General features: G+C 33.6%; 2 protein-coding genes across 2 annotated transcripts in view; one reads left to right on the top strand and one right to left on the bottom strand.

Moving 5' to 3' along the window:
- The window catches only part of pigeon (gamma-secretase activating protein pigeon), a 32,482-nt gene extending 27,071 nt beyond the window's left edge, over positions 1 to 5,411 (bottom strand). The window contains exons 1-5 of the mRNA XM_089648622.1: positions 5,275 to 5,411; positions 4,483 to 4,923; positions 4,214 to 4,356; positions 2,602 to 2,733; positions 2,353 to 2,523 (exon numbers count right to left, since the gene is read on the bottom strand). Coding sequence (XP_089504748.1) covers positions 2,353 to 2,523; positions 2,602 to 2,733; positions 4,214 to 4,356; positions 4,483 to 4,923; positions 5,275 to 5,335 — 948 coding nt within the window. The 5' untranslated portion in view covers positions 5,336 to 5,411. The remainder of the gene's footprint in view (positions 1 to 2,352; positions 2,524 to 2,601; positions 2,734 to 4,213; positions 4,357 to 4,482; positions 4,924 to 5,274) is intronic.
- A 953-nt stretch (positions 5,412 to 6,364) lies between these two features.
- Positions 6,365 to 19,227, top strand: CycE (cyclin E). Its single transcript, XM_089647551.1, has 9 exons — positions 6,365 to 6,434; positions 6,806 to 6,862; positions 7,474 to 7,543; positions 9,639 to 9,913; positions 10,299 to 10,488; positions 11,171 to 11,282; positions 12,152 to 12,583; positions 15,091 to 15,311; positions 16,142 to 19,227. Exons 2-9 carry the CDS (start codon positions 6,810 to 6,812, stop codon positions 16,325 to 16,327), a joined length of 1,539 nt encoding a protein of 512 aa, XP_089503677.1. The 5' UTR covers positions 6,365 to 6,434; positions 6,806 to 6,809; the 3' UTR covers positions 16,328 to 19,227.
- The last annotated feature ends 6,516 nt before the right edge of the window (positions 19,228 to 25,743 follow it).

The raw sequence follows: 25,743 nt of genomic DNA, 5'->3' as shown, positions 1-25,743 counted from the left end.
TAAACAAAGTAAAAAAGCTAGTATGCATTGTTCAAGACAGTAAAAAAAACCAGCATCTATTTTTACATTAATCCCACACACGAGGTTTTGTGGAAAATAATTTCCCTCAAGGCCTATGTTATCTTTGGGGATGCTGTGTGGGGCAGGCGCGGTCCGTCCATACATGCTGTGGATGCTTCGATCTGTAAATCGCTTCCTAAATGCCTAGAACTTACGTTCTTTCCGCGCATGCGTACTGAGACCCGCAAGCCAATATTTTCATCAACTTTATACGATATTAATGACAGCATCCAACGTACAAAAAACGTCTGTAACGCTAATATGTATAGATCCAGAATCGTATACTGTATTACTAATCCATTGGATTGTTCTTAGTGCGTTATGTATGCGCGCGCTGCTTTGACAGTTTGCTTTGAGCTTGAATACTGTAGTCGAATTCTTAAGATGGATACTTAGCCGACGTGTTCTTATGCTGTAAATGATAATAGTGAATTGTGTGGTTGTATAATTGAATCATTAATGCGAAAAAATTTTGTGTCTCGGCCATTTATGGAAAAAAACTTATTCTGGATACTGGAAAACTGACTCCCATTCTGAATATAACTGCAAGAAATAAATCGTTTCTAAAACATTTTCAAAACTCAGTTTACTCTCAAGTTTCTTGGGTTTCTAGATCTAAATTCTCAAAATTATTTTGCCGGCCGTGTGTTATATTTTGTAATGAAAACAATACAAATGTGTGGAATAAGCATGGATTTAACGATTTAAACAATCTTTCAAAAGCTCGGAAAAGACATGAGTGCTCCTAACATATCTATGCTTGTGTTAGTTAAAACAGTTCGGCAAAGAAAATCGCTTGAGAATTTCCTTAGTGCTCAGTATAAAACCAGTACTTAAAATTATAATAGAAACGTTGCGGCTAACAGATACATCTTATCTAAACTAATAGATGTAATTGTTTTTTTGACGAAACAAGATCTGCACTTAAGAAGTAACCGAGAATCGTCTGACTCCAATAAGAGAGGTAATTATATCGAGACATTGTATTTATTGAGCACATCTGATAGTCTTCTACAAACTCACATGGAAAAGTCGAAAATATTTACTGGGACATCCAATCACATTCAAAATGATTTGATTACCTCCATATCAAACATTATTTCAGAGGAAATTAAAAGTGAAATATGACTAGCAAAATATATTTCTATTACTGTTGATGAGTCTACTGATATTTCCCAGAAGTGCCAAATGTTTACTATATTCTGTTACTTAGATGAAAGTGTTAAAGTGGGTAGTATTCAAGAGAGGTTTGTGGGTTTTACTGACGTTAGTCCGGACAGATCTGTAGGTGCACTTTTTAATCTCATCCAAGACAGATTAAACAATTTTGACTTAAAAACAAACTGGTTGCTCAAACTTACGATGGTGCTATTGTCATGGCAGGTGAACATAATGGTGTACAATCAAAAGTGAAAAATATTTGTAAAAATGCCATGTTTGTACATTATTATGCGCATAGACTAAATTTAGTGTTATCTCAGTCAGTAAACTGGATCCGTGAGTGCAAAAATTTTTTCGACTCATTACTAAGTTTTTCTTCCGATCTTCCAAAAGAATTTCCGCTCTCGACCTTAAAATAAAGAAACTCTTTCTAGTAGCAGCTCCTACATAATGGAATTATTTTCGAAATCCCACAAAAAAAAAAATTGATATATCTTATTGCGTATGGAAAATAAAAGAATTTATCGACTTTTTACAAAACGACAGAAACAATTTGAATCATTTTGGCCAACTTTAAATGAATAAAGCTTTTCCGACATCCACCCAAGAGGAAGACGACAAGAAACTGGCGACAGAAAAAATGTTTACCAAAGAAAGTATATTGAAATAATAGATGTTTTGATACAACGACTGGTTTGCAGACATGGAAAATTTGATATTAGTGGGATTATTAGATACGTAAAATTTCAATGAATTTACGAAATGTTTCCCAGAAAATTATTTTAAATGTTTACAAAAATATTATGGAGAGGTAGCGCAACAAGATATAATACCCCAAAATTAAATCACCATAATTGTGTTATTACTATCCAATGCAAACATAGATTATTTAATTTCGTCTGATCAATTATTGTTTATTGCTGAATATTGTGTATTTTCTTGTATTCTTTAGAAAATAACATATCAGGGATAGTAAAGATTTCAATTTGGGAGGCGGTTTTGGGTACCGGCGTGAAAACCACTTTTGGAGTTTTAATTTTATATTCCCAACATTATGATTGCTGTTGATTTAATGCTTCTGAATAGAAAATCACAATATAGAAATATAAAATGAGAATAATTCACACTTACTTGGTAAAGGTAATGATGGCAGATACACACTATACCAGAGGGGTTGGATATTATCTGGAGATCGAGGGAGCAATCGTGTATCCTGAGGGGAACAGCATCATCCTCGTACAGTCCACAGGTGGGGGCTTCACTGGATGAGGGCAGTTGCGGTAAATTCAGCGGAATATTGAGCTGCAACAGTTAACTTCTAAAGTCTTCTTTTCTTACAAGTACATTACTAGTACAAATATCATATTTGTGCAAACTTACAACGGTCTCATGCGGCAAGTCTTGATGAAACTGGAGACCAGACAATGTAGGAGTTGTGTCATTCTTTGTTTGGGATTCCTCACCTTCTATTGAACTTTGAACCGGCAAACGGTAGTGGATATAATATAAAACCTGGAAAATAATGCAAATCAATCAATTTAAAGCAGTTTGTATTTATTTTCACATTATCTATACAGGGTGTATCGGCACTAACCTGACAAACTTTAACCAGCTATTCCTTAGCACATTTGGAGTAAAAAATGTTATGGGCACTTTGCTGTCCAGTAGCATTTTTTTTTCAATTAAAAACAAAAAAATTTAAAATTTCCACACTACATCACTGTCATTGGCATTGCGTTTCGTGTTCAACAGCTGTTATAAGCAAGTATGTCAAAAAGTGTCCTCGCTCTTTCGCACACACTAAATAATAATAGTTAAAAATGAGACGAATGGTGCCGTGCCATTTCGTTGTGATTGTAAGTGTGCGCCAATATAGGTACACACGTGCATTATTCAACGGAATTCGAATAAAATATTTGCCAGATGGGTTTTCAAACTTTGACAAAGGATAAAACAGTGGTGACATGTGGTGAAAATATGAATAATAAATTTTTTATTAAAAAAAAACGTTACCGGACAGCAAAGTGCACATAAGATTTTTTACTCCAAATATGCTAAGGAATAGCTGGTTAAAGTTTGTCGGGTACGTGCCGATACACCTTGTATAAATAATAATTTATTTTTGTTATTTGGGCATTTAGTTACTGCTTGATTCTGTTTTTATGTTACATAAATAAAATAATTACCTATTTTATACTAAATTTACAAATTATTTTTTTATAATAATATATAACTAATCAATCACCACATAATGCAATATTTTTTGTCTGCAGGTACTTATTTGTGTTTTCTTATATTTATTCATTTTCATTAGACATTTATCCCAATGAAGAAACCATTAGTTTCAAAACATGTCGATTATTTTGATTAAATAGTGGAATAAACAAAGTGATATATTTTCAGATAGTTTTTATTTAATTCTAACTCCACATAAGAGGCACTGAGGGAGAAGATTTTTTGAGCAAAATAAGGAATGGACTGGGACTTGAGAACCATGTTGTAGCAGAAAGGAAACACACATTTTATTCATAAATTTACCAAACAGCAATTTTTTTGATTTTTTGAACTACCATACTAGGCTTGTGCCCGAATTATGGTAGTCGTACATTATTTAAATAAATAATAATATAGGTATTAGGAAAATAATATTTTCCAGAAACAAATAATAAAACATATTGGAAAAAAAAACAAATACCTATATATATCCAAAACATAAATAAAAATAAAGATTAAGGGTAGAAACACATTACGCCATAGGCATCATGGCTTTGCCTATTTCAGCATATTTCTCGCATATCCAATGGGAACGTATGGTGAGCGATATGCTGAAATAGGCCAAGCCACGAGAATATAGCGTGGTCTGTCACAAGCTTGAACTGAATGATAAAAATATATAAAATAGAAATAAGAATCAAAAGATTACAAATTAAGATTAAAATTCATAAGGAATTTGGTCATACTAAAGAGTGATAATATCCAATGTTACAATTACCTGATGCACCGGGTCCCATTGGGTCCATGAAAAAGATTTGACTATGACATCAGGAGATCGGAGCGTGTCCTTCATGCTCCAAGTTTCTTCCGTGTAGTCATCTAATCCATCTCGTTCTAACTTCACAGTGTACAGTTTAATACCTGAAAGGATAATGGGGCAAAATCAAGTATTCAAAACAAACCCTCAATTTCAAAATGAAAGGATTATAAAATGAATTATGATCAATAAAATTGGCTTGTGTATTTGTAAAACTGGAAAATACTTACATTCCAAATGGGTCATAAGCAGGAATTTGTCTGTGATTGTTTTCCCGATAAAGACTTTGTTGCTTTTATATAGAAACTGAATCATCACTTGTTTATTTTTGTCATTATCAATTAGTTTAGGTTCCGCCTGTGTTTCTGATTTTAACTGCAGAATGTATGGTTTGTAAACAAATTTATTAATTTCACTGCTAATGTCGAATGTTGAAGGAACAGACTCTTTGACTACATATCCTAGTAAGGTTTGCGAGTCGTTCACTGATGCCTGAATGATGTTTAGTGTTTGGTTGAAAGAGTACAATGGTTCAAATGTATTGGATTCAAACAGGTAGATGCCGATATTAGTAATGTCGTGGCCGGTATCGGGTGATGGGGATATCCAGGTGAAGAGCTGGGACCAATCTTGCTCTTGCCCAACCAACCTCCATTCTCGTGCAGCTACGTCTGAAATACATTTATATTTGCATATATTCACAAAATGTAAAAACAGGGTAAGCTAAATAACTCCTTAAATCTCAAGTATAAATTTGTGGTCAGTGACGGAACGAGTTTAACAATTTTATTGTAAATTTGATGGGTACCATTTCAATAGATTTTATGTATCTGTCTAAATATATTTGTATGACCAAAAGAAAAATCAATCACGAGGAAAATTAAAACTGGTATATCGTTAACAGCTTGTATAAATAAAATATATTATATCGTGTGCGTAAATAGTTGACGTTTCATCATTTCGGCAGCTGTATCATAACATTGTAAAGTTTCTATGTAAGAATGAATAAAACGTATAAATACCTGTAGCTCCACGAGTTTGCAAATGCCCACATAATTTGATAGCAAAATTTTCTCGACTCATAAATTTAGATTTTTAAAATTTGCTACGAGAAACGAGAAGAAGAGTTAGAAAAGTGAAGAAAAGACGCCTATTGGAATGAAACGTCAAACTAGTTACTATTTTTTCCGCTAGGCTAGGTGATATGCGTTTGTCTTAAAAAGGCGCTAAATTTCTAAAACTCCACTAATTTCTGTAAATGGCATGTTTTAATAAAAAAATTTCCATTTCAGTCCAGATTAATGAAATCAATGAAAATATTTAAATTTAACGCAAACAATAAAGTCGTTGTAGAGGAAAACAAGTTTGACGATCAGCTGTAAACCAGCTGTGAGTAGTATTAGATAAGACGGCCATCAATGCATATGGGCATAGACCAATCAGAGAGCAGATATTATCCCCCGCTTCGTCCACAAACGGCAACGACCGGTGGAAAAAGGAAATACACCTGAATTTAGCAGAAAACCGTAGCTTGCAGCTTTGTCGTTCATACTACATTCACGCGCGAAAAACGCTTGCAAAGCTTGGCTTTATTAGATTATTTGAAGGCGATATATTCTATTTATTTTATTAATTACACTGCTTGCATTATTATTTATCGTTTTTACAGTGTGTGAATTATCAATTAAGAATAATTATTGTGGTTTAATCGTGTAAAGTACGTGGGAAACCTAGAATATCTTGAAGTAGCCGTTCTTATTAGGTGACCTGTTCTTTTGGATTGTGAATTATAGTTTAGTGTAAATATGTGGTGTATATACGTCCCAGAGCAAGGTAAGTTTATTTTAATTCATCGCTAAACTGTAAATATTCGAATGGCCACAAATAAAATATTATAAATCGTGGCGGACCCCACGGCCCACGGCCGGCTCCAATGTCAGTATTGAAATTCACTCGTTCGGACTTCCAACGCATATTTCTCTCCGTGTTAATGAAATTTTAAGATGAATTATGGATTATAAACTTGTTTTCACTGTTTTAATATTGAATAAATTTTTTTAAGCCTTTGTAAAATATCTCAAATGGCTACGTGTCTAATGGCGTTCAGAAAGATTTTCGCGCGCCTTTTCCATCATTCGTGGCAGAGATCTCTGTACTTTCCTTCAATTTTCAATATTTCAAGGTAAAGAGAAGTGTTAATGTATTGTTTAAATTATAAATTTATTTTTGGTACATTTCAGTTGCCTAAATTAGTTAATTTCTTCAAATCATCGTACGCTTTCCGGCGCCAAAAACCGCCCTACGGAATGCTGTCATGCATGGTATAAAATCGTCCTATTTCGGCTTATTTTTCAATTTCTTCTACGAAATATCATTTATCGGATACCCAGGACAACTACCAATAACGAAAAAATGACGAAAAATTAATTTGGGTGTTAATTTTTTTTTCACAGTACCATAACCCCACGACATGCTTTGGGCCAAGTGAAAATCTTAGCCAGCAGATATTGAGGTGAAGTAATGTATTTCTTGACTTTATTTCTTATGTTTCAGGTTTATGAGTGAATCCTCTAATCCTTCTGGACAGGTCACGGAAATGGCACAGTTGGGGTTAGTATGAAAAATATTTAATGTTCGTTCAAAGCAGGATCAGTTCACGAAGGGATGAGTGCTAACGAGGGGAGCATTGAATTGAATTTATGAAAACCTGAATTAAAAATTTAAATATCGGAGTGTATGTTCACATGGGTGTGTGTATTTGTAATCATGTGTTGCTTGGTGTTTTTAAAATTCCATACCTCTATGGAATAATGCATTTTTAGTCCTCATTCTGAAAATACTATTACCGAGCTCATGTACGACATACAGGTTTTATTCCTCCTCTACGATAAGTTAAGGTTTTATCTTTAACTAAGAATGGAGTGCATCACCCAATTTTCTCAAAATGTGATTCATTTTACTTAATACTTATCGTAATTTAACTATGTAAAAACGTCTCATAATATCTTTCCTCATGGATTGTTTTCTGAAACTAAATTTCGTTTATTATGACGAAAACTGCATAAGCATACCTTTTCAGCATATTCATGGCTCAGGGTTAATAATTATATTCTCAAGTTCTTTATGTGTATATCTCGTTTTTTCGCAACCTCATTTCTACTTATTGCCATCTGCAGCTCCATTCCCACCATTAACCCTTTGTTTGTCTGCATATTTTACAGAGAAAAACCATCAGATCATCTCACTCGTCCAGGATCATGTAAACGAAAGAGGCATCACTCCGACGATAAGGTAAGGCATCTTTATTTATTATACAATCATTTCGCTCTTCATACCAATCATTGTTTGTGAAACACTTCAGTGATAACGAATTTGCATAATTTTGTAAATCACAGTGACAGAAAGGGTAAGCAGCAATGTCAAAATCCTTGACCTAACGGAGCCAGGCGTAGATTCAAATAAAGGTGAAAAGTTTAACAAAACTTAGAGCAGCAATAAAGACTGACCTGTCCTATATAACATTACAATGTTGACAGATTAATTAATTACCTGTTAACTCTGGCTATAATTTACGAGTTTTAATTTTAAGTTCTCTTATGTTATTATACACTTCTCCACCACAAAACCACATTAAACAGATTAATGATACAAGCATTGTTATCAGTAATATGTTACGAAGAAGTTTATGAAGTAGGCTACTCTACACTTGAAGTAGGTATTGGTTTTATCCTTTCATGCCTCAGGGCTGGTTATTCTTAATATTAATTTATGTAGAAGTTTGCACTGCTGACTTCTAAATTGTTATCAGTCACTTATCATATTTACGGACATGAAAGTGCATGCAGCCAATGTCCGGACTTCCCTGCGCCTAGTAGAAAAGTTTTAGGCAACATCGCAGCAAGTTGTTCCAGAATGATGACAAGATCAGAAGGCATACAGATTTATGCCAAGTTATTACAAACATATTTATTTGAAAATAAATAAACTAATCTATTATGATTTGTATGATTGTTTAGTGACCTAAAAATATTTTTCCAACCAACGAAAACTTGTGATTCAGTTTTTTTTAAAACCTTTCTGAAGTAAATTATTAAAACAAATAAATACAAAATCTAAAAAAATAATTGCAACATGTTTCTCAACAGCAATCTAAAATATTAGCTAGCATGGCTCTGCTATTGTCAGAAGAGCCAGGCTATTCATCAGATCTGGGTATCAAATATAAATAAAGCATTTTCAAGTAATGTTTTTCTTCAGAATGGTGATCTCTTCAAGCCCAATCTTCCTATATTTGTTTTCTTAAATACCACTATATTTTTATCTTAGAACTAATTCTGGCAGAAACAATCAAACCTTTGTGTTTCCCTCCCTCTCCCTCCATTATATCATAAAAGAAAAAAAATCCAATGCACTTTAGAAAAAAAAGATAATCTATTAAAAATGAACATTATTTATCTGCACTATCAGAATTTATTTTCTGTCTTTCTTTTCTGAGCCATTTACAGCCTTACAGACAGACTGCACTGATAGGCAGAAGCTAGGTTTTTGAGGAATACTCAGTTTTACTGCCTCTACAGACTGCACTGATAGGCAGAAGCTAGGTTTTTGAGGAATACTCAGTTTTACTGCCTCTACAGACTGCACTGATAGGCAGAAGCTAGGTTTTTGAGGAATACTCAGTTTTACTGCCTCTACAGACTGCACTGATAGGCAGAAGCTAGGTTTTTGAGGAATACTCAGTTTTACTGCCTCTACAGACTGCACTGATAGGCAGAAGCTAGGTTTTTGAGGAATACTCAGTTTTACAGAAGGTAGCTTTTTAGCTTCTTTTGCACTCAACATAATAATTACTCAATATCGACTGTTTTGGTAAAACCCTTTAAGCTACATTTTTGGGGAATGTTTTTTTCAGTGATTTTAACCACATGGTAAAGTAATTTTTGCTGATTAAGGCATTTTTAACAATGAAAACTAAATTTATGCATATAATTATTTTTAGGTTATTTCGAGAAAACTATAGATCAACCCTAAAATTTCTCTTAATTTTAAAAGAAGTGCAATATTTTACATAAAAAAACACTTAATAACTTTTTATAAACTGATTTTTTTTTACTAGTTTCTTGAATTTATAAATATTACTTTGTATCGTCTCCTGTAAAGTTTTCATTTTGTGGTTTGAAGGGTTTTACCATACTACAGTCGATATCTACCTTGAAGGATCCCTTGTGACGCCAAAACTAGTAGGCATTAAAGTGGTGGATATTATATACAATAATATGTACATACAATTTAAATAACAATTTAATAAATTTTTTTCCGCTTTGGTGGTTTTTGAAAATGCAACCTGTGTCTTATCGCTCTTACCATGAAGCTTGTCTTATTTCAGGATGATGAAAACATAATGCCCCCTGCCAAGCAGGCCATGCTTGTGTCACTTTGTACAGCTGAGAACACCACTCTGGATGACTCACCTGTCCTCCCCCCCAGTGATGATGAAGATGCCATTGACTTCACCAGCTTACCACAGACTGATTCTAACGAAGCAGCAGCCACAGACAATATTTACTCTGATGACAATGAGTTTAGCCCGCACTATGATGATCTTTACCAGTTGGAGAGATATTTGAATTCAGACACGTCACAAAAACCAAAAGCTGTTAGGTGAGTTAAATTATTCTTTTTAGATATTTAAAAACATCTTTGAAATCTCAGTTTGAAATGATAATACATACACAATGAATCCAACATTTTCGGAATTTAATAACATAATCCATATCTGATTAAGAGCCAGCAATAAGTGAGATATATTTTTTGTGCCTGTTCTGTCAGAAAACTGATCTAAAAAATGTTTTAGTTTTCATTTGTATATTTTTTCAGATTTTTTATGCAATTTCAACAAAAAAATCAAACTAAATTTGCCTGTATTCATATGTCAAATTCAGCAGTCCGCCGCATGCCTGGCGTTATTTGTGATTCTTGCAAGAGCTTCAGTGCCATACACCGATTACTGCTAACAATTTCCAAATCATAATTTATTTTTCTCCAGTCCTCACGAGAAGTACAGACAGAGAAAATGCCCTTTCCCAAGCCTGTCGTGGGCGGACCACTGTGACGTGTGGCACAAGATGTGCGAGGGGGACCTGGAGTCCTCCGGCTGGCGAACACAGAACCTCTTCAAGCATCACCCTGGCCTGCAGCTGCGCATGCGGGCCATTCTGCTGGACTGGCTCATAGAGGTAATACATCCCTTATATTATACAAGAAATAACTTCACTTTGGGAGGCGGGAACCATTCATTGGATAACCAACACCACTGCCATAGGTCACCCCGAGTGGTGACTTAGCAGGGGTGCCCGGGTTCATGGGGTGAGGTTTGTCAAGGTCTTGGCGGCCGATGCCTCTGCCCATTAACTGCGTGCCAGGCTTTGGGAGAGGTCTATTGAGGGAGACCCTTTCACCTCTCCAGTCGGACTCTCTTAACCCATCGCCTTTGCATCGCATCTGCAGTGGGAACAATAATGTGTGCTAGCTTAGTATCGTGGTAATCCATTTCTCCATGCCATTGTGGCTTCAAAGAATTTGTTAATATGATAATAATTAACATGTACTTTGTGATTTTTTTTTTCTTCTATAAACTGAATTATACTAAATACAGTATTTTACTTACATACAATTTATGTTGGTAATTCCATTATTATGTGAACTTAATAGAAGAATACTTTCTATTAGTAACATGATTTTTTTCACATTTTTCATGTACTTTCACTATATTCAGAGGAGTGAGGTAGGCAATAGGTATGCAAAGATCTTTTATCTATGTATTTCTAGTCTTTGCCATTGTGTTTGTAAATGTTTTATACTTATAACTTTTTTTATTTTTAATCTTTCATTCTTTAAAAGTATTATTTTTATTTCCAGGTTTGTGAAGTATACAAACTATACCGAGAAACTTTCCATCTGACAGTCAATTACATTGACAGATATTTGTCAAATACTGAAGATGTGTATAAAGGCAGACTTCAGTTGATTGGTGAGAATAAAATTGCATTTATATTTATTTTTCACACATGTTTCAAAACACTTCTTTATACTAGTCCCCTATGCTTTCTAACACAATATTATAATTAATTGGCTGTCAGTCTGGGTTCTCACTGTCTTGTAAACTCTGGTCCGCCATCAATAGGATAAGGTATTCCCACAGCTGTTATGCCTAAAAGAGTCGACGATGTGTGAATGTGGTGCGTTGCAGACCATCGAATATGTGGTCAACGAATGCCCGCTCCATTCATTCCCTGACGGAATTGTGAGGTCTACAGGCCTAAGGCCCTAGTCTAAGCTCACAGACCTAGATGTCCCTCTCTGACCCCCCACAAAGAAGAAGACTAATATATTTTTCTTTATTCTTAACTCACCCAGCGTTGCTGGAGGTTACCCTTAGGAGATAGATATATACCATTGTTGAATTTTCTGTAGGACTTTTTAAGATATAAAATTCCGTAGTACATTATTTTGATGTATCTCATAACGTTTAGCCAACGTAAGTTAGCAATGTAAGCGCCGGGAAAAATAAATTTAACGACTTGATTACAAAATATCAACCTTTCTCTACTTTCTATAAATATAATCTGCATGTATTATATATATAAACCTTCCGGAAGATATTCTCTAAATGAAGGTGAAAACCCTATGAAAATCCGTTGCATTGTTTAGAAGAACTAAGCACACAAACAGACAGATGCTAATTGTGACTTTGTTTTATTCTATTTAGAGAGTTTTTGTTTGTAATTTTTTTTTTTTTTTTTTACATTCTTTTCGACTATCACACTAGGCACATGTCCGTATTATGGTAGTCATGAGATGTAACAAATGCATAGTAACATTTAAAATGGTTATTTTTAGGTATCACATGTCTATTCATCGCTGCTAAAGTTGAAGAAGTATACCCGCCCAAAATTGGAGAATTTGCTTATGTGACAGATGGAGCTTGCACAGCGGAAGACATTTTGACAGAGGAAATAGTCATCTTACAGGCATTAAGTTGGAGAACGACCCCCTTAACAATCAATAAATGGCTCAATGCATACATGCAGCTGAACAGCATCCAGGAAGTTGACCAGAAGACTCCGGTAGAAGCTGATGAAAATCAATCGGACGAGATGCGGAAATACACTTTCATATTCCCTCAATACTCATCCCTGGAATATGTCATTTGCGGGCAGCTCATAGACTTGGCGGTTTTACACGTCGGAGTTAATGCATTTTCCTATAGTCTTATGGCAGCTGCTGCTGTGGCGCATATCTTTAATAAAGAGGTTGCCATGCGAGTGTCGAGTGAGTATTTTTTTCTATCTGAGTTATAATTTACATTACTGTCCATTTAAGAGCAGTCTATGGTGACCTAGATAGGTGAACACCACAGTAAAAGTACAAGAACGAACAAAGTTATGTATGACTATTAAAAAAAAAGATTAAACTGTTTAGGTAATTTTATAACTAAACGATTCAGGAATTGATTAAAATAAAATATACTATGCAATAAAATGATAGGATATTGCAGATATTAATGTTTCCTATTTTACAACCAGCTAATGTTAATTGGTTTTTGGTATCTACATAAATAATAAATGCATGTTGAAAGAAACAAAACCACTAAAAAAGGACCCCTAATAAATAAATTAATACTACATGAAACGTAATATATTTTTTCAATATTCTCAAAACTGACGAAAATCTACTATAGATACATGCTATTTTATTTATTTGTGTTTTAAATAATTAAATATAAGCGATTAAATAATTCTATTTTTCATGATTTTGAGGCAATTTGGCATTTTTCTTTGTGAGTTTTGTCAATATAATGAAATCTATCTAATATATTAAAGAGACTGTTTGTGGCGGGTGGGCGCCCAATGTGGATTTGAATTGAATATAAATCAAGCCCGGGCAACGCCGGGGACTTGGTATAAAATAATGGTTTGAAAATTTCAATTTATTTACAATTAATTAATTTGTGTGCCATCATAAATTGATCATTTGTACTTTAAATTAAATCCCATCAAAAAGTTTTTTTTTAATTTTATTTTATATTTGATTATATTTAGGGGACGGTGTGGTATATCATACCACTTTGCACTTTACTTCCACTATTTAATGATTGAAATGGGTTAGGACAGCTGAGTTGGCTTCAAATAAACACTTCTTTAAAGGTACATAATATTGAAATAATTCAATACATAGAAAACACATTCCTTTTGTTTAGGGAATTAGTAAGACTGTTGCTTCACTTTTTATGCCATTAATACAATAAAAAATATATATTATTTAAACTTTCAACTGTAACGATTTGTAATCGTCCATCTTGACAATTTTTTGGATATTATTAATGTAATCAGGAATAAATATTTAAGATAAACTGAGAAGAATAATTATTTATCATTCCAACAACGAACAAATTACATATCTAAGCATTATAGAAAAAAAGACAAAAATACTTTTATAATGGATGGACGTCCCGGTCAGATCTGTCCTTTAGAGCCTATAATGGAATATGAGGTTTGTGGCTAGTTATGTCCCTCTGAGGCGTGAAGGGTTAAAAAGTTAGTTGGGGAAAAAATATTGTCTCACTATGAAGTCACCTTAAGCAGAAATCGGGAAAGTTAGATGAGATTGTGAAAAAAATAAAATTTGGTGACTACAAGCGTGCGCACAATCCAATATTAAATGAATTATTGCGTGACGGCAATTAAGTTTGTGTCAGTTAGCAGTGTTGCCAGGTTAAAAAAATATTGAAGAGTATCAGAATTATTGAGGTGGTACGATACAAAAATTAATCGAATGGTGCGATTTATTGTACTTTCCCCAACATAGATAGTAGGTAGGGCAAAATTATTATTTTTAGTAATTATCATTAACTCACAAAAAATGACAAAGTCTCCTCATTCTGTAATGGCCTATATTTTCATAATTTAAAATATAATAAAATAAATAGCATTTATCCGTGCTAGATATTTGCTGCAACTTTTGAATAAAAAAATAATTATTTATTTTTGTTGGGTATTTTGGCCTCAAATCCAAATTTAAGTTTTGTATGAAAAAGGCCGCGCAGCCTTTTTTTTTTTTTTTTTTTTCTTTCTTTCTTTCTTTCTTTCTTTCTTTCTTTCTTTCTTTCTTTCTTCTTCTAGATCTCGGGTAGGGTGGTGCAATCCCACGAGCTCCTTATTATACATAGAATATATATAAAGTAAATATAAAAAATATTGTAAGATAATACATACACAATAAACGAAAACAAAAGATAATAATAATAATACAAAAAATATAAAGAGATTAAAGTTTTTTAAAAAGAAAAAATATTTGAAAAAAAAAAAATGAATATATATATATATATTTTTTTTTTTATCTATGACATCAGGATTTGGCTCCATCGCTTGTAAATAGGTCCCTGCCAGAGGTGCAGTGCTGCCATCATAAGACCGTTTTCGCTCGTGGCTAGTCGTGTTCGAAAGCTAGTGATCGGTTTTTTCATTAGTGCTCGGAATCCGGGAAAAAAGTCAAAAAGTATTTGGTAGGAATTGTTGTACCGTACTTTCATTCTTTTTAGAGATACTTTGTTGAAGTTGGTCCACAGCTCTGAGGTATATAGGCTCATGCAGTATGTGTTAAAAAGTTGCCTTTTTGCTTTTGTATAAAAGTTTGACATTTTGGTTCTTTGTAGACTGAGTTCGAATAATTTATCCCACATTTATACAAGGTTTTTCGCAAGTATTATAAGTATTTTTTTCCTAGTCCCTTGGAAAAGTTAACAAAGTTTCACTGTATTAAGTCAATCCCGTCACCAGGCTTTCTCTGGGAAGAGCTGAGTCCTTGCTACGTGTGGTTGGCGCCCTTTGCGGAGGTGCTGGGAGCAGAGGGGGTGGGCGCCGGGACTGTCGGGGGCTCCCTGCCGGACTGCGGGGCCGACTTTACCGCCACCGGAGGGGGGCTGGCGCGAATCTGCCCCAACATCAACCTCGACCAGAGCCACCGGATACAAGTTCACAATATCTGCCTGGATTTGTTTGTAAGTTCCTCTAAATTGTATATTTTTTTCAAAAATATTTAACCCAATGGTTACTTTTATAATTCCTACAGTTACAGCACAATCAAATCAAAACGTACATTCTTTATTACGGAACTAATTCTGTAAATCTTTTTTACACACTAAATAATAGTAGGTAATTGAAAATAAGACAAACGGTGTAAGTATATCTGCTTCCCCCGAAGGAAAAATGTAATTATAATCGTTTATGTCCCTCACACATATTAAATAAATGAAATGCATTTGCCATCGCCTTACCTTAGTCGTATGGATTATAAAATAAATGAAATGCCTTTGCCATCGCCTTACCTTAGTCGTATGGATTATAAAATAAATGAAATGCCTTTGCCATCGCCTTACCTTAGTCGTATGGATTATAAAAGCTCCCAACAAGAGTACCGTTGTTTAAGAGTTATTGATTTTATTCCTTCTGCAATGGTCTGGGAGACTATTATAAATTTATTAAAAAATCCATATCACTGACCCCTCTCACTACTATTGAAAAACTTTTTGGAGAACCCTATCTCTAAATTATGGCTTTATTTCATTCAAGCACAATCCGGAATGTTTAGTAAATATAATAGTTTAATAGATTGAAGTTTTGTGTTGTGAATATTTGGAACAGTGGATTTGTTCAATGTCGACGTAGAGTTAGTAAATACATTGAATTTCACAAAGAAACCCCCACAGGAAGTGCAAAAACTGATTGTAACATAGATACTGAAGTATTTAATGATTTCTAACTACATAACATTGTCAAATGTGACATTGAAGTGTTGGTTCTTATGTGATGTAATGTATTTATTTAACAGGATAAAGCCCAGCAATTCATGGAGACAACCCGGATAAAATGCATTGAGAGCACTCCAACAACCTCGGGGGTGGCAGTAGGACCCACCATGGTACCAATCACTCCCATCACCCCCCCGTACAGCGGACAGAAAATGGCCGATGCACTGGACACCAAGACCCCCACACAAGTGGCCGTAGACAAGTGACTAGCTCATGCAGTGTTCATTTGTTTATTCTTCCTGTTCTCCTGGTTGTCAAGGCGGATGAACATTGTCTCTATCACACGAATGTGACCTCCCTGATCTATGGCGGTTGTGAAAGCTTGCTTGCGGGGTTCGAGTTATCGTGACTACAGACTGATGCCGCTGAATCGGGTCCCACATTGGCCACTCTCGGCACTGTGATTGTTGTGACTATTATTTGTTTATGTAGAAAAGCATTAGTTCACAACAATACCATGTTGGCGATGCCTAACATTGTTTTAGAATATGCAATATTTCCAATAATATATTTATTTGCACGCTTTATATTATCGATAACATTGTTGTAAAGAATAACTTGTTTATTAGAGAATGATCTGTGATGTGATACCGATTAGATAAGATCTCTGGGTTTGTGCAAAAATAATGTTTGCGTGTGATGAATTTTAGGATGGAATTATTACATAACCTAATTAATATTAAAAAAATATCTTTTGAGAGTTGAGATACGTAAACAAAAGTTAAACAAATTATTGATGAAACTAACATACTGTAGATATTTAATTATTTTTTAATGATTGGTTTTGTATTCATTGGCTTGTATTCCAAACGTGTATCAAAGACCTGGTGTTTTAGAGACAATGATCCGTCTCAAAGAAGTAACAATGTATGCTGACCAAAGAAAAGTCCCCAACTGTATATTTCTTGTAACAAACATTTTAAGGTTTTTGAAAGAATGTAAATATGATTTTGCCTTGGTGAATTATTATTTGCCTTAAATTCTGGGAACTAAACTTATACGCTTAATAAATCAATATAATTTCAATGTTTATTTTTCTTTCTATTAATGATATTATTTAAATGCATTGATTTTTAAATGTATTAAGAGTGAATTATTTTATTATTATTACAAGTCCTTATTGCTGAAAGAGCCTTTGTGCCAAAAACTAAATTTTCCACACTGTAGATTTTAGTGGCGCTTGTAATTCCACCCATTAGAGTCGAAGAAACATTTAAATATTTGCAATAATAAATATTAGTTAAGTTTCTTACTAATTTAGAGTACCTCAACAAAATATTAATAGGCTTTTCCAGCAAATAAAAATATATAGGTAAGTACGTTTCTTTGTCTAATAATGTGAACTACCGACACAGAGGCATGCATTTAATAATTTGAAATGCAAAAATAAGTTGTTTCTTTGACCCCAAAGGGCTGATATCTTTTTGTAATGACGGCTTAATTTTATGTGAGTGTTTATAATTTAAGTATACAATATGTTCATTTTTAATCCAACACCTTTTCCTCGGTCTTGTTTGTACTAATCACAGAATAATAAAGAGAAGTGATTTACACGGGGGGGGACATAAACGTGTTGAGCAATTACCCAGTACTGAAGTCAGAAGTGTTTCTCTGTGGAACTGATCAAATAATTACTAGCTTATTACGTTTTGTGTGTACTTGTAAAATTTAATTAACAAATTGATGGGCAACACATGTGCAGAACGAACATCTGCATTCCTTCTCATAATGTTTTAACAGATATCTTGTGAATTTCTCATATTCTTGCTTCATTCAATGTTATAGGCTTTGTAATGATACATGTGCATAACATTATTCACAGAAATATAATATGTATGTACAATTTTTATTTTCCAAAGCTTAGTACTCTATAGTAGTTATGCCTACTTTTAATTTAAGAAATAATTAAATAAATCATGTTCTAGAAAAAACAATCAATATTTGTCATGCAATGACATTTTAACCTGTCTCATTACAGTTCAATCTGCCTTTTTCCCCTTGCAGTAATGAGTTAATAACTAATTAACAGTTAGTTCCATCTACTGTTTGTGTAATGCATTATTTAATTCAACGAGTCATGGAATTTCTGCTGGTTTTGATAAATTCACAAAAATGTGCAAAAATTAAAGAACATATTAATATTTTTTGTTAAATATATTATAAATATATTTGGCGTAAAATGTGAACTTTTTTATTTTCGAGGTGTTGCAAACAGCTGCAATTTTCTCCAGATTTTCAAAATTTCCATAGCGGGTTTTGCAATTCCACGACCCAAATACATGTATAGTTGATTTCTGTTTAAAAAACTTAGTAGTTTTCAGATGTAAACTTTCAGTTCAGAAAGCGTTCAGATGATTAATGAAAAGTTGATAATTTAATCCCTGTTCAGAAAAGGTCTTTTAGCACAATGCGATTATTGTCATCCATGTACATATTGGTTTTGTATGAAATCTGACAGTACTTTTCACATAAGTTTTTCCTAGTGAATACTTTTAACCTCTAAGAGAGGGAGTTTTCGAGAGAAAAAAGTGAGATGTTTTTACTGAAAATTTTTAAAATTGTATGTATTACAAAAAATAAACTTGCATTTGTAAAATACCTATTTAATATCGAATTAAATAGGTATTTTACAAAAAAGCGAATTAATCGGATAGTAATAACAAAAAATGTATTTTATATAATTATAAAAATTTATATTATTAATAGGAGGATTTCTACGAACACCACCGCACTGCGTACATCCATACTCCTTTTCGCATATTTTTTTATGGATGTACATGGTGGGGCCATACTCTCTTAAAGGTTAAACATAGTTTATTAAGTACATATATATGTATACTCAAAACGTGAAGTAAACTTATGTCAAAAAGCCTGTTAGATCTTTTAACTCCGGTTCTGAAAGAAACAAAATATGCTAGGAAACACATTAATTCCCAAGGATGTCGTAAGATTATAATTATGAAAAACTTTATTTGTCTAAAAAATACGCTTGTAATACTATTTAAAACATATTAACGACTTATTTAATATTAATTTTAAAGTTAGTGGTCTATTCTAGAGAAAAAAGATATTTAAAATTTAAAAAAATGTATGTATCCATGTATAGTGAAACTCTCTTATAAAAAATATTATTACATACTGGATAAATCTGACCATTTTTCAAATTCAGCCTTCAAGGTACTGAAAATTAAAGTTCTTAAGCACGAAAACTTAATGTGGGAAATTCTTTACCTGTAACACATACACCATACTTGATAAAGTGACATTTTTATTTTTGTCTTACATGAATGCATAAAGTTCGAAGCACTGCAACCGCAGTGTAAATAGACGTCCGTCCAAACGTCCGTGGTCACAATTCTTCAACACTCAATGCAGGGATCTGGCCACTAGGGGTTGAACGAGTTTCACTGTATTATAATTATTTTTCTCCTTGAGAGGCTTATTTTATAGTTGTAACAATATTTGTGTACATAGTTATTAGTTGTGTAAAAAATGTGTAAAAAGACTGAAAGTGTTGAGTAAAGCAGTTAAGGTTTTTTAATTACATATGCTAGCCATGTTTTAGGTTTATTTAATTCAACACAAAAAAACAGCTCCAAGCAGAAAGTATACCTCTTATGTGTTCCTGCAATAATAATAAGAATTTTATTGGTAAATTGCCCATTGAAAGATATCTTTTACTGCCTAAATACATTTTCTTTATATGGTTAAGATAATGTAGACTCACCTTTAATTTTGTTTTACTATAATGTGAGAAGTTTTATTTTTTTTTATTTCGTCAACTGAATGGTATTTATGTGTTATTTTGATAAAATAATAGTAAAGTTCCAATAAAATAAAATACCTACATAATTTTATATAATTATGTTATTACTGGGGCCCACTTCTCTATTTTTTAATGCATTTATCGTTACAACTTTCAAGCTAAAAAATAATAGTCACGGTAATGTTTGTTAAAATATAGAGACTACGTCCCTTTTCCATATTCTGCTGTCTTATCTCTTTTATAGCTACTCTACTCTACTCTACTTCTATCATTACAACTCCTTCATTGATCTTAAATTAATTATACATACCATACCTTACCTTTTACCTCATTTAACCAACCATACCCTACCACACCATGTTTTACCTCACCTAACTTATCCTCACCGCACCTTACCTCACATAATTTTTTATTTCTTTACCTGACCTCACCTAACTTCTCCTAATCTATCCTTACCACACCTTACTTACCTTTTCTTACTTTACCTGATCTCATCTAACTTCACCTAACCAGTCCTTAACACACTTAACCTCACCTAACTTATCCTTACCACACCTTACCTTATCTCACTTTACCCAACTTCATATAACCAATCCACTTAACCACACTTAATCTTGCCTAACCTATTCCCCGCCTTACCTCACTTAACCTCACGTAACCTATCCTTTTCACACCTTACCTTACCACATTCTACCGTACATGTCTCCATCTAACCTGCCCTCTCCTCGCGTCACCTCCCCACTTAACCACAATTAACCTGTCCCTTCCTATTAAATAAGTTAAAAATATTAATTCGATTCAGTGCAATCCAATAAGCGTTGTAGCACCCAGTGGTGGCTCGTGACTTTTGGGTGTACTGGAGTGCTAATATTACAAAAAATTGCATTTTTGATGTTGTAGCTGAAAACGATTTATTTTCTTTATTCGAAAATTAGATTTTTGTATGAAGATTTTAGTTTTAGCCGCACGGATTTCCTGAAAATCTTCATACAAAAAATTGAATTTTCGAAAATAAAAAATGGTTTTCAGCTACAGCAACATCAACATCAATAATGCCATTTTTTGTAATATTAGCAATCTAGTACACCCAAAACTCACGAGCCGCCACTGAGCGACCCTTGCTGAGCATGCTAATGATATTTTTAATCACCGATTGCCTTATAAGAAATTTTTGTCAACGTTTTCAGGTATGGGTAATGTAGGCTAGATATTTTAAAGAAACAAATAATAAAGAGTGCCTTTAAAAAAAACATGTTAAAAAATTACGAGATATCAAAATATATTAAAAAATTACTAAAAATAAAAAATAAAATGTGTTGGGTTTAATTTAGGTATTTTTAATCTTTGTATTGTATGTACCAGTAAATTCATAAATAAATTAAATGCATTTAGTTCCATATTTGCTCGTAATTAATTGGGTGTGCATACTATTATTACGGTTTTTGTTTTTCTTATCGTAGCCATAAGAAAAATCTATAAGTTCTATATTGGATGAATAAATTTTAGTTGAACCATAATGATAAATTTTTTTCGAATATAAAGATGCTGGTTATATTATAACCTTAGTGATTAAAGTATTTATTTGGATGTGGAGTCGTATGTATATTATGTGACGTGTTGAAAGACTGCCTATTAATAAAAAGATTATGTTTATTAAAAAAAATTATGTTTTATTTATAAAACCATTCATAAACATACTATTACAGCTATCGGTTCCACGGCAACTCTGGTCAGTCGCAATTCAAGATACCTTTGATAAGTGATATAAAGTCATTAATAATGATAAAAAATAAAAATCTCCAATAAACCTAACTCAACGTAACCTATTTAACCTAGTTTTTTTCAAGAGTGTGTTGAACTGCCACTGTATTGAGCTGTCCAGTTACCCAGCTTTCTGCGTAACTACCATTTGTCTAATTTTACAGGAGACGCCAAAAACCTCGGTAGTAAAAAAAGACATGTTTTTATTTTTATTTATATTCTGAACAATAACATATTTTCTCTATTTATTTTCGATCATTAAATATTTGTAATTAAAGGTTTTTTTATTTTAAAACGGAGTTAGGAAGTTTACTCATTCTGCTAAATGGTGCCATGGATTGTAGCGGTATTGTGTAAATACCCACTCGGTCATAAAAATATGTATAGTTTTAAGTCATTACTTAAAAGTCTTAGTTGTAAATCACTCTACATTAATCTTAGTTATAAGCCAAAAGTAATAAGTTATAAGTCTAAGTGATAAGTTATAAGTCTTAAGTTATAGGAATAAACTAAATGCATAAATTAAGCTGTTAAGCGCCCTTGAGGTGATTTTTACACGAAAACGGCGCTATACAAATAATCCAATCATTATGGACATTTTACTAGTTTGCATTTAAAAACAAAGTTGATATTTTTACGAATTTACGAGTTTTACTATTCGAACAGGGACGTATTTCAACACAAAATGGCGTTAAAATCTTATTTTCGAGAAAAACGGAGTTACGCAGTCTACAAAAAAAGCCGACGATATATAGTATACTTGTGGCACATTCAGGAGTGATTCTTTAATCTACCATTCAGAATCTAAAAGTTGCTGGCAGTGGCTTTAGTCGTCTTTGGTGACCAGAACTGAATAGCCAGGTACATCCTCTTCCCCAACATTCAGGCCCACACACACCAATTGAGGACGATATAGTCTTACTGGCTCCAAACGGTTGGACTAGAATGAGGAACTTTTGGAAAGTATTTTGCTATTCCAATCTTGTGGCTAAACATATCCAAAGCTTTTACAAGCACCAATTTAGTACACCAAGGTACAGATAATTGTATATGTACTAGAAAAAACATTTTATTTTGTTTCTAATTTCTATATTAGGTCTAAATTAAAAAATTTATTGTTTGTTTTCCTGCGCCAAGCTTCGAATTCAAAACTGGATTTGGATCTTGCAACACCAAAAATGTTTATTTCTTAAGATCATCTTTCGACCGTTTGCAAAGATAATTTTGTGAATCTGTAATTTTGTATGGTTGTACAAAATTAGAATATTTTCTAAATTCGCGCTTTATATGCCGATTCCGAAAATCATTCTTAAAGTAATTTCTAAATTAATAATGCGTGATACATGGACCTAAAAACCCTGGACAGAGCATTAGTGCGATTTTGTATGAATGGCGTTGAAGTCGAATATAGGGTGAGGGGAAATATCCATGGCGCATGTTTATGGTAAAAATTGTGAAAAAAAGGGTTTCCCTAGATTTCTGACCAAAATTTCCCTAGATTTAGTTTTTTTTCCTTTTCCCTAAAAAACTGTTTTCTCCCCTAGATCTAGGGAAATTTCTATGGACATCACATCACTGCTACTGTCAGATGTGTTACTGATGGGATTTATGGTTACGATCATCGACATTCTGATAATCGAAAGATCTGTTCTTAAACATGTTCCTAGTACATCATTAATCTCAGATGTACTATGAAGTCGTCGTAAAAAACACACCGATGCGATGACCTGTTTTTTAAATCCTTACTATGCCACCCGTTGACCCCAAAGATATTAGAAGAACGAGATGTGCTATGAGCAGTTCCTACTGTGCGGAATTGTTTTGCCCAGTGTCGCCGGTTTTGTTCACCAATACTACTGCACACCTTCGCTTACGCTAAGGTATCAGCACTAATACATAGAACAGATTTCTGTGCGTACACGTCCCGATAGTATTCAAAGTACCCTAATTAGGTAGTACTCCGCCTACGGTCCGGCGGCCAACATAGCATATCTCGTTCTTCTAATATCTTTGGTTGACCCTATATAGTTGCTTGAATCTATTAAACTGGAATATCTGGGTTAATCTTCTCCAAGCATTTAAAACTAAACATCATTCAATGTTTGGATAGTTTGACTTATAAATTTACACACCGGTATTTCAGTGTACGTAGGTGGTATTGGGTTGTAGGGATACCTACCGATAGTAACTTGACGAACATAAATATCTCAACAGAAATACCAGTCCTTACGCCGGTGTATCAGTAATTTTTGGTAATTGTATAACTCCGATCTTGCCAGGGCTCGTACCAGAGAGGAACTTGACGAAACTGAACATCTCTCTTAGCGAGCATAGTGAGCAACTGAAATTTCGGACCTACGTCAATCAATTCGAATGAATTTTACTCGAATATTTCGAATCTATATTTCGGTGATGCCCATCTTTGATGCCGACGAATTTTTCTTCAATTTTTGAATATAAATCTTTAAAATTTTCCTGTGCAAGTAGGCAAAAATATAAATCAAAGAATATTTTTTGCAATCGTTTCCCTAATATCTACTGTAGCGATGACACAGACTGCACCATTAAGTTTGTAAATCTGTATATTGCTAGATATTAGGTACAACGGGTACCTACACTGACGTCGTCACACAAATCAGTGAGTTTTGTACTAAACCCAGTGCAAGAAGTCCGAAAACAGGTTTCTTTAACTGTCAGTGCATTTTCTACAGCACGGTCGGTAATCAAAGATGGCGGTGCACGAATAGATTACAATAATTGCGAACATAACGTAAAAATGTTATGGTACATTTATATTTGCGAACCGCAACGCGTGCCGAGCTACGAATTACGGGAAAGGAACGAAGCACCTGCAAGCGGCGTTTCGCGCCATTTGCAGTTGCTTCGTTCCTTTCCCATCGTTGGGGTTCAGCTCGGCAGTTCGGCTCGCGTATGTATACGTAGAATTATATGGGTATTCATCCAGTTGCGTTCAAGATAATTTCGTTTGATTTCACTTCAGGGGAAAAAAAGTAGGTACATTTTTTTAAAGCGATATACAATAACTTGTTCCGCATTTAAAATAGGTAACTAAACATAATTACAAAAACCAAAGAATATAATTCTTAAATAACCTACGTGAAGACAAATAAAAGATATTAACGTACCTATATAACGAACTCTAAAATGCAATTAAAAAACACAAATATAAAGATCCGAGAGTAAAACAAATTAAAAAAAAAAAAAAAAAACAATACTCCCATAAGATTTTACCATTGTACTCTCTAGATAAATATCCAACGCCCCTGACCGAACCTGAACTAAACGGCATGGAGCCTGGAAAAATCTCAAGGGCGCTATATTAGGTGTTAGGTATTATCAGCGCCTTGGCTCCTTTGCAAGTCGGTGCCTGGAGCGGAATGCTCCATTTGCGCCTACACAGGGCCGGTCCTGCCAGCGCCACAATGTACTTAAATAATGTAATATTATATTAAAACTTCCTACACTGTAGGTAGGTATTGTCATTTATTTTTTCACCAACTGAAGTCCCCGGCGTTGCCCGAGCATTACCCGAGTTTTTCAAAATCAGGTGCAGACAATACAAAAAAGGTCAAGTGTCCAACATTTCATAAATCTCGGAAAAAAAATGTAGATTTGTTCAAAAATCAAATTCACGCCGCACAATTAGATTACATAAACAACTAACTCTGTAACTTTATAAAGTAACATTTTCATGTATCTACTATGTAAACTTATTTCAATACGTAAGTTAGGTACAAACACTCAGCTTCTGTACACAAGCAGCGCCAGGGAAGTATTACAAGTTAATTCGATTAAGTAGATGAATTTAATTGGAATTCAATTACAAATTTTTTTTACAACGGTTGGTACCAGCGCAGACGGATATTTTATTTTCCGATTTAAAAGCCACTGCATTTACTTACATGGTTAGGCCTTAAGTTTCTTTCTAATACAGACAAAAAACTTCCAAATAATAACCTTATCAGGCATAAAAATATCTCCGAAAAGGAGAAAGAGTATCGTTAATCTTCATAGAACGTAATAATATCATTTGGGTAAACGCTGTACGATTTTTTTGCTGCCCATAAGCTCTGA

This window comes from Hesperophylax consimilis, chromosome 3 (assembly GCF_061612785.1).
Source record: "Hesperophylax consimilis isolate HC1 chromosome 3, BYU_Hcon_1.0, whole genome shotgun sequence".
Lineage (NCBI taxonomy): Eukaryota > Metazoa > Arthropoda > Insecta > Trichoptera > Limnephilidae > Hesperophylax > Hesperophylax consimilis.
The sequence above is the reverse complement of the archived record's forward strand: the minus strand, read 5'-3'. Positions and strand labels throughout refer to the sequence as shown.

Bases quoted from the DNA above. Each gene is read 5' to 3' on its own strand.
- CycE (XM_089647551.1), top strand. From the start codon at position 6,810: ATGAGTGAATCCTCTAATCCTTCTGGACAGGTCACGGAAATGGCACAG. The intron at 10,489-11,170 runs GTAATACATCCC...TTTTATTTCCAG, and splicing joins TGCTGGACTGGCTCATAGAG to GTTTGTGAAGTATACAAACT. The intron at 11,283-12,151 runs GTGAGAATAAAA...GGTTATTTTTAG, and splicing joins AGGCAGACTTCAGTTGATTG to GTATCACATGTCTATTCATC.